Source organism: Solanum tuberosum, unplaced genomic scaffold (assembly GCF_000226075.1).
Source record: "Solanum tuberosum cultivar DM 1-3 516 R44 unplaced genomic scaffold, SolTub_3.0 scf00291, whole genome shotgun sequence".
NCBI lineage: Eukaryota > Viridiplantae > Streptophyta > Magnoliopsida > Solanales > Solanaceae > Solanum > Solanum tuberosum.
The window spans coordinates 75,854-87,901 of record NW_006239218.1 but is presented as its reverse complement, the minus strand read 5'-3'; the positions used below and the strand labels follow the sequence as shown (position 1 = coordinate 87,901).

Here is a 12,048-nt window from a genome sequence, read left to right as displayed (position 1 = left end):
GGTGGCATTGGAAAGATAATTCAATTATCTATCTAACCATAGGTAATGGGACACACAATTCCTTTTGTGCTAAAAGTTATGACCATCTGAAGTTGACCAATCAATAATCTTCATCTAACTGACTGTTGACCCTCATCTACGGTCAGACCTACGGACCGTGGATCGAACGACGGTCCGTGCTGGTCAACCGTAGTTTGTGTCAGAGGCTGGGTAGGGGAAGTCTCGATCCACGGACACAGACCACGGACCGTGGTCTGATCTACGGACCGTGGGTCTGTCCGTGAGTCGGGACTTAGCCAATTTTCTGAGCTGGGTCTGGGAGGGGTTGCAGTGGTGAACCACGGACCACCAGCACGGGCCGTGGTCTGACCTACGGTCCGTGGATGGTGACCGTAAGTTGCACCTTCAACTTTTCGAAATCTGTATTTTTGGTCTGTTTCGAATACGGGGTGTTACACATTCTATGACTTTTGACACTTTGTGAACATTTTGAAGTTTTTGGAACTTTTGAAAGACTTTATAAGTCTTTATGTTATATGATTTTAGTGTTTAATGATGTTGAATGAAGTTTACTATGATAGTGTGTATTTGATTAATCGTTTGGTTTATATGAAATAATTGGATTGAATATATATTGAATTGTATGTGAGTTCTGCTATAAAAAAATGCAGAAAAGCGACGGACAAAATCCCTTATGTTTGAAGCTTTTCAAAAAAAAAAATTAATTAATTTTTTTCAGAAAAGCGCATAGTCCATTGCTTATTTTAAAATAAAAATAAAAATTGTGATGTCGTCCGTTGCTTTTGAATAATTTTTTTAAAAGAAAAAACCAAGAAAAGGACCCCGTCCGTCATTCTAATGTGACGCAGTCCTTCACATATTGAAAAGCGCTGAGGACAAAAACACCAAAAGTAACTGCATCATTTTTCTAAAAACGACACTATAGAAAGTTGGTTAAATTTACTTGATTGCATAGAATTATATTTTATTTGCAGAAAAAAAATATTGGGGCACACCCTCTTCAAAACAAGGTTTTCTAGCAGACACATATAAAAAAGAAGAAAAATAACTCAGATCCGGATGAATGGATTGAGCAAAGAGCTGAACATGGTTTTTAGCTTAAAATTTTAAGATAAAAAATAGTACATCTATTATGTATATATATTGATGCTCACTTTGTTTTGTAATATGTAGAGAGAGTATGAACAATACTTGTTTGAGTTTAGCCAAACTCACCAAGTTCTGGGCAATCTGATCTAGGCGTACGCCTGAAGAAGCCACTCAAATTTGAAAGAAAAGAGTGGCAGAGGGGACACATAAGGAAAAAGTCTACAAGATGAGTTCTAGAAATGGCCTATGATGCATTCAATCAGGACCAGAAGGTATTGGATCGTCACGTAAGCGGAGGCAATTGACTATGTTCAAATAGCTGCTATATCGCAGGAAATCACACAACTTACATGTGCCTCACCAGAGTTCAAGATACAATGAATGACTCAAAATGTAAGCATGACCAGAACCATTGGGTGTATCAAGGAACAAGTGATTAACCTTGCTCGTCGGCGAAGTGCATTTCGTTCTTCAGGAGAGTTCTCTAGTATCGAGGAAACTGAAAGTGATGAAAACGAATATATAGCCTCCACCTCTTAGCATCCATTTTCTATTGTCATTCTATGACTTTTGACACTATGTGAACATTTTGAAGTTTTTGGAACTTTTGAAAGACTTTATAAATCTTTATGTTATATGATTTTAGTGTTTAATGATGTTGAATGAAGTTTACTATGATAGTGTGTGTATTTGATTAATCGTTTGGTTTATATGAAATAATTTGATTGAATATATATTGAATTGTATGTGAGTTCTACTATAAAAAGAAATGCAGAAAAGCAATGGACAAAATCCCTTCTGTTTGAAGTTTTTCTGGAAAAAAAAAATTTAATAATTTTTTTTTCAGAAAAGCGCATCGTCCATTGCTTATTTTAAAAATAAAAATTGCAATCGTCTGTTGCTTTTGAATAATTTTTTTAAAAGAAAAAATCAAGAAAAGGACCCCGTCCGTCATTCTAATGTGACACAGTCCTTCACATATTGAAAAGCGCTGAGGACAAAAACACCAAAAGTAACTGCATCATTTTTCTAAAAATGACACTATCTGCCCCTTTTGGCCATCGATTTTCAAGTAGTTTATTAAAGTGAACTAAATACGTAATTCTAAATAACACAAGTGCAGTGGAGTTCTATAATTTTCCTAAATTTTTATTGTGCATACGATTATGAACCAATATACAATACTGAATAATGCAAATGATTACACCAAAACAACATAATTATTACATTTGAATTTTAGTTGAACCAGAGTAAATTTTAGAACAAACATAAAATAATACAGTAAAAATGAGAGCTCCTCAATATATTGTGAGATGTGGAAAGGAAGTGATGAGGGTTATAAAAGTTGAAGTTGAGACTTATAGGGGGGAAAATATGAAAAAACAAAGTAAGATTTGTGAAGATTTGTTAAGTTGATGCTGATGAAGAGTATCAAGAATTGAAATATCAGTGTTTATTATGAAACCAAAACTTTACAATTAGTATTTTAAAATAATTGCATCTCTCTCCTTGTCTCTTAACTTTTCAAATAATATCCTCAAGGATGATCACTATATTTCTAGGATATTTTTTTTTCCTAATGTTAGTTAGATTCTCTCCGAAAAAGAACTTTCTTATCACTAAGATTTGAAAATAACAGGTAGAGCATGAGTGTCTATTTCAAGAACACGAGAAAGGGGTGGCTAGAGTAGCCAAACTTGGAGACTATTAAAAGAGACTTTATAATACATCACTGTTTGAAGAAGAAATTGATAAACATCAATCTTCATCTTTTATTCTTTGAATAACCCGATAACCTTTCTTGTTTTCAGATGTGACTACAAGCAAAATCAAACTGAATTCACCTTCTTTTCGGATTGGTGAATAACATCTAGCTAACACCCAATCCCATTAACTTGACTATGTACAATATATGATCACTAAGAAAACTTCAATTTGTAAGCCAATTTCCTAGCATGCTCCTGTCTCGTCCTTGGTCAAATATCAATAATGCAACTATCAAAAATTGGAATCTAGAAAACGTACTCACTGGAGGATAGACCTAAATTGGATGCCTCCAAATGCAAGGTTCACCTTGTTATTGTCTTTTTACTTTGTTCTTGAAGGATGGTAGTCTTAAGCCAGGACCTTAGGTCGGAAAAGCAGAACCAGCTGAGCACCCTAAGTTTGTTGAGAGATCTCATCTGTATTACTTTCCACACAACCACTTTTCGAGTTAGCTGGAAATGCACTCTCCGTATCATCCTCCTCAAACAGTTGTTCTCCATTTTCTAGAGCATGAGATGGATGGCTCTCACCATCATCAGATGACTGATCAGCTGCAGCCAAACTGTAAATTATATCCCTTGGATCCTGTGCTGTATCAGTTGACAGCATGGCACAATCATCGGAAGACTCATCATCTGCAGCCAAACTGTAACTTCTATCCCTTAGATCCTGTATTATGTCAGTTGACAGCGTGGCACCATCATCGGAAGACTGATCAGCTGCAGCCAAACTGTAGCTTCTATCCCTTAGATCCTGTGTTGTGTCAGTTAACAGGGTGGCACCATCATCAGATGACTGATCAGCTCCAGACAAACTGTAACTTCTATCCTTTAGATCCTGTGTTGTGTCAGTTGACAGCATGACGCCATCATCAGATGACTGATCAGCCGCAGCCAAACTGTAACTTCTATCCCTTAGATCCTGTGTTGTGTCAGTTAACAGCGTGGTGCCATCATCAGATGACTGATCAGCTGCAGCCAAACTGTAACTTCTATCCTTTAGATCCTGTGTTGTGTCAGTAGACAGCGTGGGTACCCCATTCTGGACAAAGTCTGCAGCTCTTACCTAATAAAGATGTTCTCAAACTTCATTAATAGCCACATTTGTCCAGCTTAAGTATATGAGAATAATCAGCAAAAGCACAAAGAAGTTATAGCAGCTCAGAGAGTAGTAAGCATAATCAGTAGAAACAAATAAGCTTATGTTCCAACACCTTTAACTGTGAAGCCAGCAGAAGCCTTTTACTTAAACAAACTCTCGTGTTTCTGTGCCATTTAACATGACCAAATGTGGATGCTTGGGAAAAAAGACAAAGTAGAACCTGTTTTGGACATTGACTAATTCATCCTTTTACTAATATGGTATAGGTTTAGAAACAATTAAAAGATATACACTGCAGGTGACATTTAGAATAGAAAAAAATTCTGCAAATATTTACTCCTGAAATGGTGGTAAAGTTAAAGTTAAAGTAGGGTGGACGTACTGAGGGGTTAAAAGACTCATCTTTAGAAACCACAAGTTTAGAGTGCCTTCTATATTGAGCAAAAATCAAATTTTGAGCCTTAAACGTACTGGGGCAGATGTCTGTAATCAATTAATCAGCCATCTTTCACATTTGCAATTTCAGAAAGAATAAAAAGATGAAAAGGGAAGAGCTGAAGTTAGCGACCCCTTTTCAGTGAAGTTCAACCAATACATTTGCTCTCTCAATTTGTGTTTAACTAACATTTTGGGAATAGTTCCTTTGAAATTAAGACCTGAATTTGTTTGGATTAGACTATATTTAAAGAAAAACCTATTAGAAAACTAAATTTGAGCTGGTTTTCCAAAAAGTGGTATAATATCCTAAACCAAACAAGATAATAAAATGTTACTTTATCTATTTATAGAGAGAGAACTTTGGCAAAAAAAATTTAGTATTTTTCTTTCCTTAACTCTTTGGTATGTCGTTCTTAAAATTGCATTAACATTATAGTTCTAATGCTTTCAGGAAACAACTTGTAGTTTAGTTCAATTTTCTCATAGGGGCAAACCATCACAGTGCAGCTAGGTTAGACAGATTCTTATATTCAATGGAATGTGATGAAAGATTTCTCCAACTGGATTGAGGAGATGGAATTACATGGCCCTCAATTAAATGGTGCGAATTTTACATGGTTCAGAGGGGCAAACCATTACAGTGCAGCTAGGTTAGACAGATTCTTATATTCAATGGAATGGGAAGAAACCTTCAAAAATATAAGGCAAACGATAATGCCTACAGTGACATCTGATCATAGCCCTATTATGCTACAATGTGAGGACTGGGGTCAGAATAAGTCCTACTTCATGTTCGAGAATTGGTGACTCAAAGTTGATGGTTTCGAGGGGCTAGTTCATAGTTGGTGGCAGTGTTTAGGGGAGCGCGAAGCGGTAAAAAGCGACAAGGCCCCGCTTCATGCTTTAAGCGAAGTGCTCGCTTCATTGAAGTGAAGCACAATTTAAAAGAAAAAAGACCAAAATAAATAGACAAAATATATAAGCAAAAATTCATATTAAAATACTAGAAAAAGGTTCCCCTTTAGTTGTCTTATAACAAAACAGACATACAATTGTTGTCCTATTGGTCTCACTAACTTTTTTCCCATATTTTCATGTTGGGCCAGCCATTTTTAATCGCGGATAAGATTTAAGAAAACCAATCAACATTATATTTTTATCACTATTAAGAAAAAATTCAACAAGATTTTAGTCATTGTTAAGAAACAAAACAAATTAGCGATGTATATTTTAATCACTGTGAGGAAAAAAAATTAAGCAACATATAATTTAAATAATCAAAGCTAAACAGGGCAAAGGAAAACAGAATAACGAACAAAGTGGAAAAAAAAAGAAGAAATATCCTAGGATAGTTGTAGTAGTAGTAGTAGTAAGAAGAAGAAGAGGAAGAACTAGGTAAGTCATGCCTATTTTTATTCTTTAAAATCGATCACTTATTACTTAGAAAATAAAAGCATTGCTTTTGTCGCTTCAACGCTTCTGGTCGCATCGCACTTCAAGCCCAGAAGCGGTTGCTTCTTTTCACATGCCTCGCTTCAGCCAACTGAAGCGCTGAACCCTCGCTTTGCTTCACCGCTTAAAGCGATGAAGCGCTTGCTTTCCTGAACACTGGTTGGTGGAGTGAGTTTGTAGTGGAAGGTTGCCATGACTACAAGCTCAGTATGAAACTGAAGTTGCTGAATCATAAACTCAAATAATGGAGTAAGCAAGTGGGTGGGGATCTAGGCACTAAGAAAAACAAGTTGTTATCTAAATTAGCAGATATTGATCTGGCACAAGATTCAAGACATCTGACAAAGGATGAGTTGATGGTGAGGGCTACAATTTTGGTAGAGTTGGAAGAAATGGCAAAAATTGAGGAGTCTAGGTGGAGACAAAAATCTAGGATTTTATGGTTGAAATAGGGAGACAACAATACTAGGTTTTTCCAGAGGATGGCTACTGCTCATAAAAGATATAATAATATAGACATACTAATAATTAGAGGAGAGGAGGTCAAAGAGCCGGAAGTCATTAAGGTGAATATGATTGAGTTGTATAAAAAAAATCTATACTGAAATAGAGTTTGGAGGCCCTCTTTTGAGTGTGTGAACTGTCCTAGAATCTCCCAAGAGGAACAAGAGTGGTTGCAAAGGCCTTTTAGTGAAGATGAAGTGTTAAATATAATCAAACACTGTGATGGAGACAAGGCACCTGGGCCTGATAGATTCACCATGAGTTTCTTCAAAGTTTGCTGGGAGACTTTGAAGGAGGACTTGATGCAGACAATTCATAACTTCCACTAGAAGGAAACTTTTGAGAAATCATTCAATGCCACTTTCGTAGCTTTAATTCCGAAATAGCATGGAGCAAAAGAGTTGAAGGATTTCAGACCAATAATCTGATTGGTAGAGTATACAAAATCACAACCAAGCTTCTCACAGAAAGAATGAAGAAGGTCATGGGGTTTTTGGTGGATTTTCTGAAGGGACAGCAGATAATGGATGCATCAATGCTAGCAAATGAACTAGTGGACTGCAAGGTGAAGCAGAATCTACCAGGAGTCTTATGCAAGCTGGACATTGAGACGGCTTATGACCATGTAAATTGGTCCTTCCTCTTGAAGATTCTAAGAGATGTGGGCTTTGGAAACAAATGGATCAACTGGATTAAGGTTTGTATATCTACTGTGAAGTTTTCCCTTATCATTAATGGCAATCCTGAAGGGCTTTTTCAGTCACTAAGAGGTTTGAGACAAGGTGACCCCATGTCACCATTCCTATTTATCTTAGCTATGGAGGGTCTCAACTCCATGATCCGGAAAGCAAGTGAGAATGGGTGGTTGCAAGGGTTCTGTGCAAATGCAAATAGGGGAGATACTATGGAGATCTCACACCTGCTATATGCAGATGACTCCTTGGTTTTCAGTGGAGCTGAAGTTAATCAAATAAGACACTTGAGGGCCATCTTAACCATCTTTGAAGGAATATTAGGACATCATGTCAATTGGCATAAAAGTTGTTTATACCCGGTTAACCAGATTGCAAATATGCAGGTGCTTGCTGAGAACCTACGATGTCAGGTGGCCTCACTCCCAACGAAATACCTTGGAATGCCTCTTGGTGCTAAGAACAAAGAGGTGGAAGTTTGGAATGAAGTACTGGAAAGATGTGAGAGGAAGATGTCAAGATGGAAAAGGTAATATCTATCCTTCGGAGGCAGAATAACTCTTTACAAATTAGTGATGGATGCATTTCCTACTTATATGATAAGCTTATTCCCAATACCAAGAAGTATAGAGAAGAAAATCAAACAAATCAAGAAGAGTCTTCCTGTGGCAGGGAAATAAAGAGAAGCTTGGGTATAATCTTGTTAAATGGGATGAAGTGACACTCAACAAAATGCAGGGTGGTTTAGGTATAAAGAAGTTGAGTATGCAGAATGTCAGCTTGTTGAAGAAATGGCTATGGAGGTTCTGTAGTGAAGATCTGGCTTTGTGGAGGAGATTCATATCACAAAAAATATGGTCTCCAAAACAATTGGATCACTGAAGAAGCAATATTACCTTTGGATGCTTTGTCTGGAAGACAATCAGAAGACTGTGGCCATCCTTTATCCCCAATCTATCCTTTAGGATTGGTAATGGGGTGAAAACCAGTTTCTTGAATGAACTCTGGTTAGGGGAAGAGAATTTGAAGATCATGTTCACAGATCTTTATATATTGAGCCTCTACAACAGATGGACACTGTGGCATAGGTGTGGAGCCCTCAAGGTTGGGAATTGATCTTTAAGAGGGCTTTAAATGACTGGGAAGTTGATAGAGTAGCAGGATTACTACAGACACTAAATGCATTTCCAGGTGTCACTGAAGGTCATGATACTCCAATCTTTTAAATGCACAAGAAAGGGATTTTTTCTGTGAAGTCTTATTACTGGAGCTTAAATTCTAATCATACTATGGAAATGGAATGGCCTTGGAAACTAATTTGGAAAATCAGGATTCCTCACAAGGTCTCAGGTTTCACTTGGTTGGCAATTAGGAAAGCATGTCTAACTCATGAAGTGTTACAAAGAAGAGGTATACAGAAGAGGCAGAAGTTAACAGTCACTTATTCTTACACTGCAGAACAACTGTAAATCTGTGGGACATGTTCTTATGTATACTTGGAGTTAGCTGGGTAATGCCCAAGACTACTTTAGACTTGCTGAGAGAGTGGGAAGGAGTGGGCAGAAGAAGAAGATCCAAAGAGAACTGGTGGAAATGCATCCTAACCTGCATTTGGTGAACACTGTGGAAGGAAAGAAATGAAAGATCACATGATGGGAAACTTAACAGCATTCAGAACATCAAGATGAATAGCTTGAGCCTGTTGTATTTTTGGTGTAAACGGGATTTGGTGGGGGAGGTAGATAGTTTAGTGGATTTTCTAGCTCAATTGTAAAGTTTTTGCCCAGTTTTTGGTTTTTGAAATTACCCCCTGGGGGCTGTAAATCCTACCTCATCAGGCCTGGCGGATGAGTTTTCATGTGAATATAAAGTTACCTATATCAACAAAAGGATTTTTTAAGAATCCTCATTAAGAATCAAGTTTGTATTTTGAAGTTGACTTATAAGGGCACAATTCTTATATGCTTATAATTTTACGTGACTTATACTTGGTGTGTTTGGTATGAAGGAAAATATTTTCCATTGATAATGTTTTCCAAGAAATGTTTTGTTGGAAAATAAGTAAAGTTCTCATTTTCTAGTGTTTGGTAAGAAAGCAAAAAATATTATCTTACGACCATGTATATGTAATCTTGCAAAACCTATGTGGGCGGGATGGGGTAGGGACTCGGGGTTCGGGTGGTGGTGGTGGGTGGGATGATGAAGGGGTGCTGATTGGGGATGTTCGGAGGGTGGGGAGGAGACAATGAACTTAGAATGTCACTTACGGAACTTGTTTTCCCTACTTTCATTAGAGAAGCCATTTTCCTCATTTTTAAGGAGCTTGCTTTTCTAGATAAAATGTTCCCAAAACATTTTGACCAACCAAACATGAGAAAATTGGAAAACAATTTTTGGAAAATGTTTTCCTTCATACCAAACACACTCTAAAAAGCATCTTTTTTTGTTTTTGAGATTCTACAAAAAGGTTCGTGCAGGGAGATCGCTATATATACTTGTTAAGCAAGAGAATATAAACAGTTCAACTTCACTGTGGGCATTAGTGGAGCTTTATCGCGATAACCTGGGATGTTGGATGCTTGGATACTCAGGAAATACTGCACCTTCAAACTGCTATCAGGCTGAACTGCTGGTTCACTTCTACAGCCTCAAACTAGCCCATCAACAGAACCTTACCCTTCTCCCCTAAATCTTGATGCACAGGAGGTCATCACTAGCATAATGTCTCAACATATAGCTCACTCATCACTTTTAAACTATTGAAGGTACTTGCACAGATAGCTAACTGATCCCTTTTAAGGAGCAAGTCTACAGAAAACAAAATTGGGTAGCAGACAAGCTGGCAGAATATGGATGCAAAAAGGTCAACGACAACTCCATCATTGTGTTTGAAGACCCTCCACTTTTTGTCAATGACGCACAGCAGGACGATATCAATAAGAAAGAATATCTTCATCAAGGAATAGCCAACCCCAACCTTTTCCCCCTTGTAACGACTTTTCACAAAGTCGCCCCTCCCATATTCCCTTTTGTACGGACTCGCATATGAGTCCCCCTTTTGTATCACACAACACTCCATGTACTTTTGGTAGTTTATTTATATAATCATATCGTTTGGACCAAAAAAATGTAGGCCGATACACTTAAAGATTTCAGACCATGAAAACCTAGTTCACCTCACCCAAAAGTCAGCTAGTGGTAGACTACCAGTACTGGAAGGAATAGATGCAAACTTAATGTTCCAATACTAGTAAATTCATAATTAATATTTATTCAAGCATGTGGAAATAAAACATATATATGTATTCTTTAACGGTTGGTACCTGCAATGGTTTCATAACTTTAGACACTTGATCATCAGATTTATCAACAACCTCTTGCGCTTGCAGCTCCATAGAATCTCGAATAAGTTGACTTAGAAAAGTTACATCATCAGACATGATACCAAACCCTTTTAGAAGTTTAGAGCCAAGCTGTAAACTTGTCTGTAGGAATATATAGGGCATGATCAGAATTCACATAAAGAAAAAGAGAAGAATTGCCATGGTTTTACCTCTGCACTTTCAAGAATGGCATCTGTTGCTCCTACTTTCTTCAGATCTAATAGATGCATCACATCCTGAGCTCGTGCATATATTGGTACCTGTAATTGATATTCAGTCGAGAAATAGCAAAAGGTCAGAATTGATAGACCCTGAACCTGACAATATGATGAGTCATAAGAATCCAGATGTATTTAATGTATCCAACACCAGCTATGCACAAGAATAGTTACAGCTTTGTACTTTTCTGCTATGTAAATTTTTTTTATCCATTTTGAATTGGATTATCCTCGCTTCAATTTGAAAAATTGAACCTTTCCTCTAAATTTTCCATTGCAGCCCGATATGCACGAGGAGGGAGGGCGGAAGTACCGCTGGGAAGGCTAGTCGAATTCTCTGGACAGCTTCTGTGGTCCTTTCTTTTCCTCTGTACATGACCATGACTGCTTTCGGAGAAGATATTCCAGCAGACTGCAGCACTGCAGGACGTGAACCATCACCATAGATAACAGGAAAACCGAGTTTTGTAGAAGCCTGTTGCAGTGACATGGGCAAAATATCACTAACCAGTTCACAAGAACACGCTATGTTGTAATAGCACACAACTTAATATATGAAATGTAGTAACCTTTACAACAGAAGGATCTAGATCAAAAGCAACGTATTGCAACTCCTCCCCGTCACTCGAAGCTAGTGGCGTTGATAATAAATTGGCAAGGACCTGTATGAAGATGGAAAAACAAATCATCAGAAAGATAAAGCAGGGCTTCTTCCTAAGCAACAGTGATCCCACAATTGCATTACCTGACCCATTTGGCCAAATCCAAGGATGACTACTGGTTCACTCAGATCAAAGTTTTCCATTTCAGCAGTTCTCTGAGATGATCATGAATTACATTAGTAGTTATAAGAACAATTAACTTCTGATTCATGTTGGTCAGAGACTCCGAGAGTTCGAGGACCTGAGATAATAACTCTGCTCTATTTCAAATCACCTTAAGAGAAAGAGACAACAAAGCATCTTTTTATCCTTAACAGATGAGGCAATCAAATATTATACTAGGCTATATGTGACACAGGAATACGAAGTTTCGTCCTACATGTTTACTGAAACTAAAATACAGCTTATTCGCTGCTACGGTAATCTCAATGTGCATATGTTAAATTTCATGATTCAGAGAGATGAAGCAATGAGATAAAATTCAAAGAGCGAGAGAGATTGCTCATGGATAAATCAATTTCTTTACATTCCCTCATATCCCAGGGACTGGTAAAAGACTTACATCCTCATTGTCAAACTTCTCGCCAACAAACTCAGAAGCTCTTCGTCCAATTTCATTGAGTAATGGAGTCAGTGCCATAGAAAGTACAACAACAATGATAAGCAGTTTATTCAGCTCGAGGGGAAGCACTCCTAGCCTACAGTAAAATGGTTGTGTTTA

General features: G+C 37.5%; 1 protein-coding gene across 1 annotated transcript in view; it reads right to left on the bottom strand.

Moving 5' to 3' along the window:
- Positions 1 to 2,782: 2,782 nt before the first annotated feature.
- LOC102588948 (K(+) efflux antiporter 3, chloroplastic) overlaps positions 2,783 to 12,048 on the bottom strand; it is a 46,591-nt gene continuing 37,325 nt past the window's right edge. The window contains exons 13-19 of the mRNA XM_006359304.2: positions 11,890 to 12,025; positions 11,411 to 11,482; positions 11,235 to 11,327; positions 10,979 to 11,140; positions 10,618 to 10,707; positions 10,388 to 10,549; positions 2,783 to 3,942 (exon numbers count right to left, since the gene is read on the bottom strand). Of these exons, the coding sequence (XP_006359366.1) occupies positions 3,271 to 3,942; positions 10,388 to 10,549; positions 10,618 to 10,707; positions 10,979 to 11,140; positions 11,235 to 11,327; positions 11,411 to 11,482; positions 11,890 to 12,025 (1,387 nt within the window). The 3' untranslated portion in view covers positions 2,783 to 3,270. The remainder of the gene's footprint in view (positions 3,943 to 10,387; positions 10,550 to 10,617; positions 10,708 to 10,978; positions 11,141 to 11,234; positions 11,328 to 11,410; positions 11,483 to 11,889; positions 12,026 to 12,048) is intronic.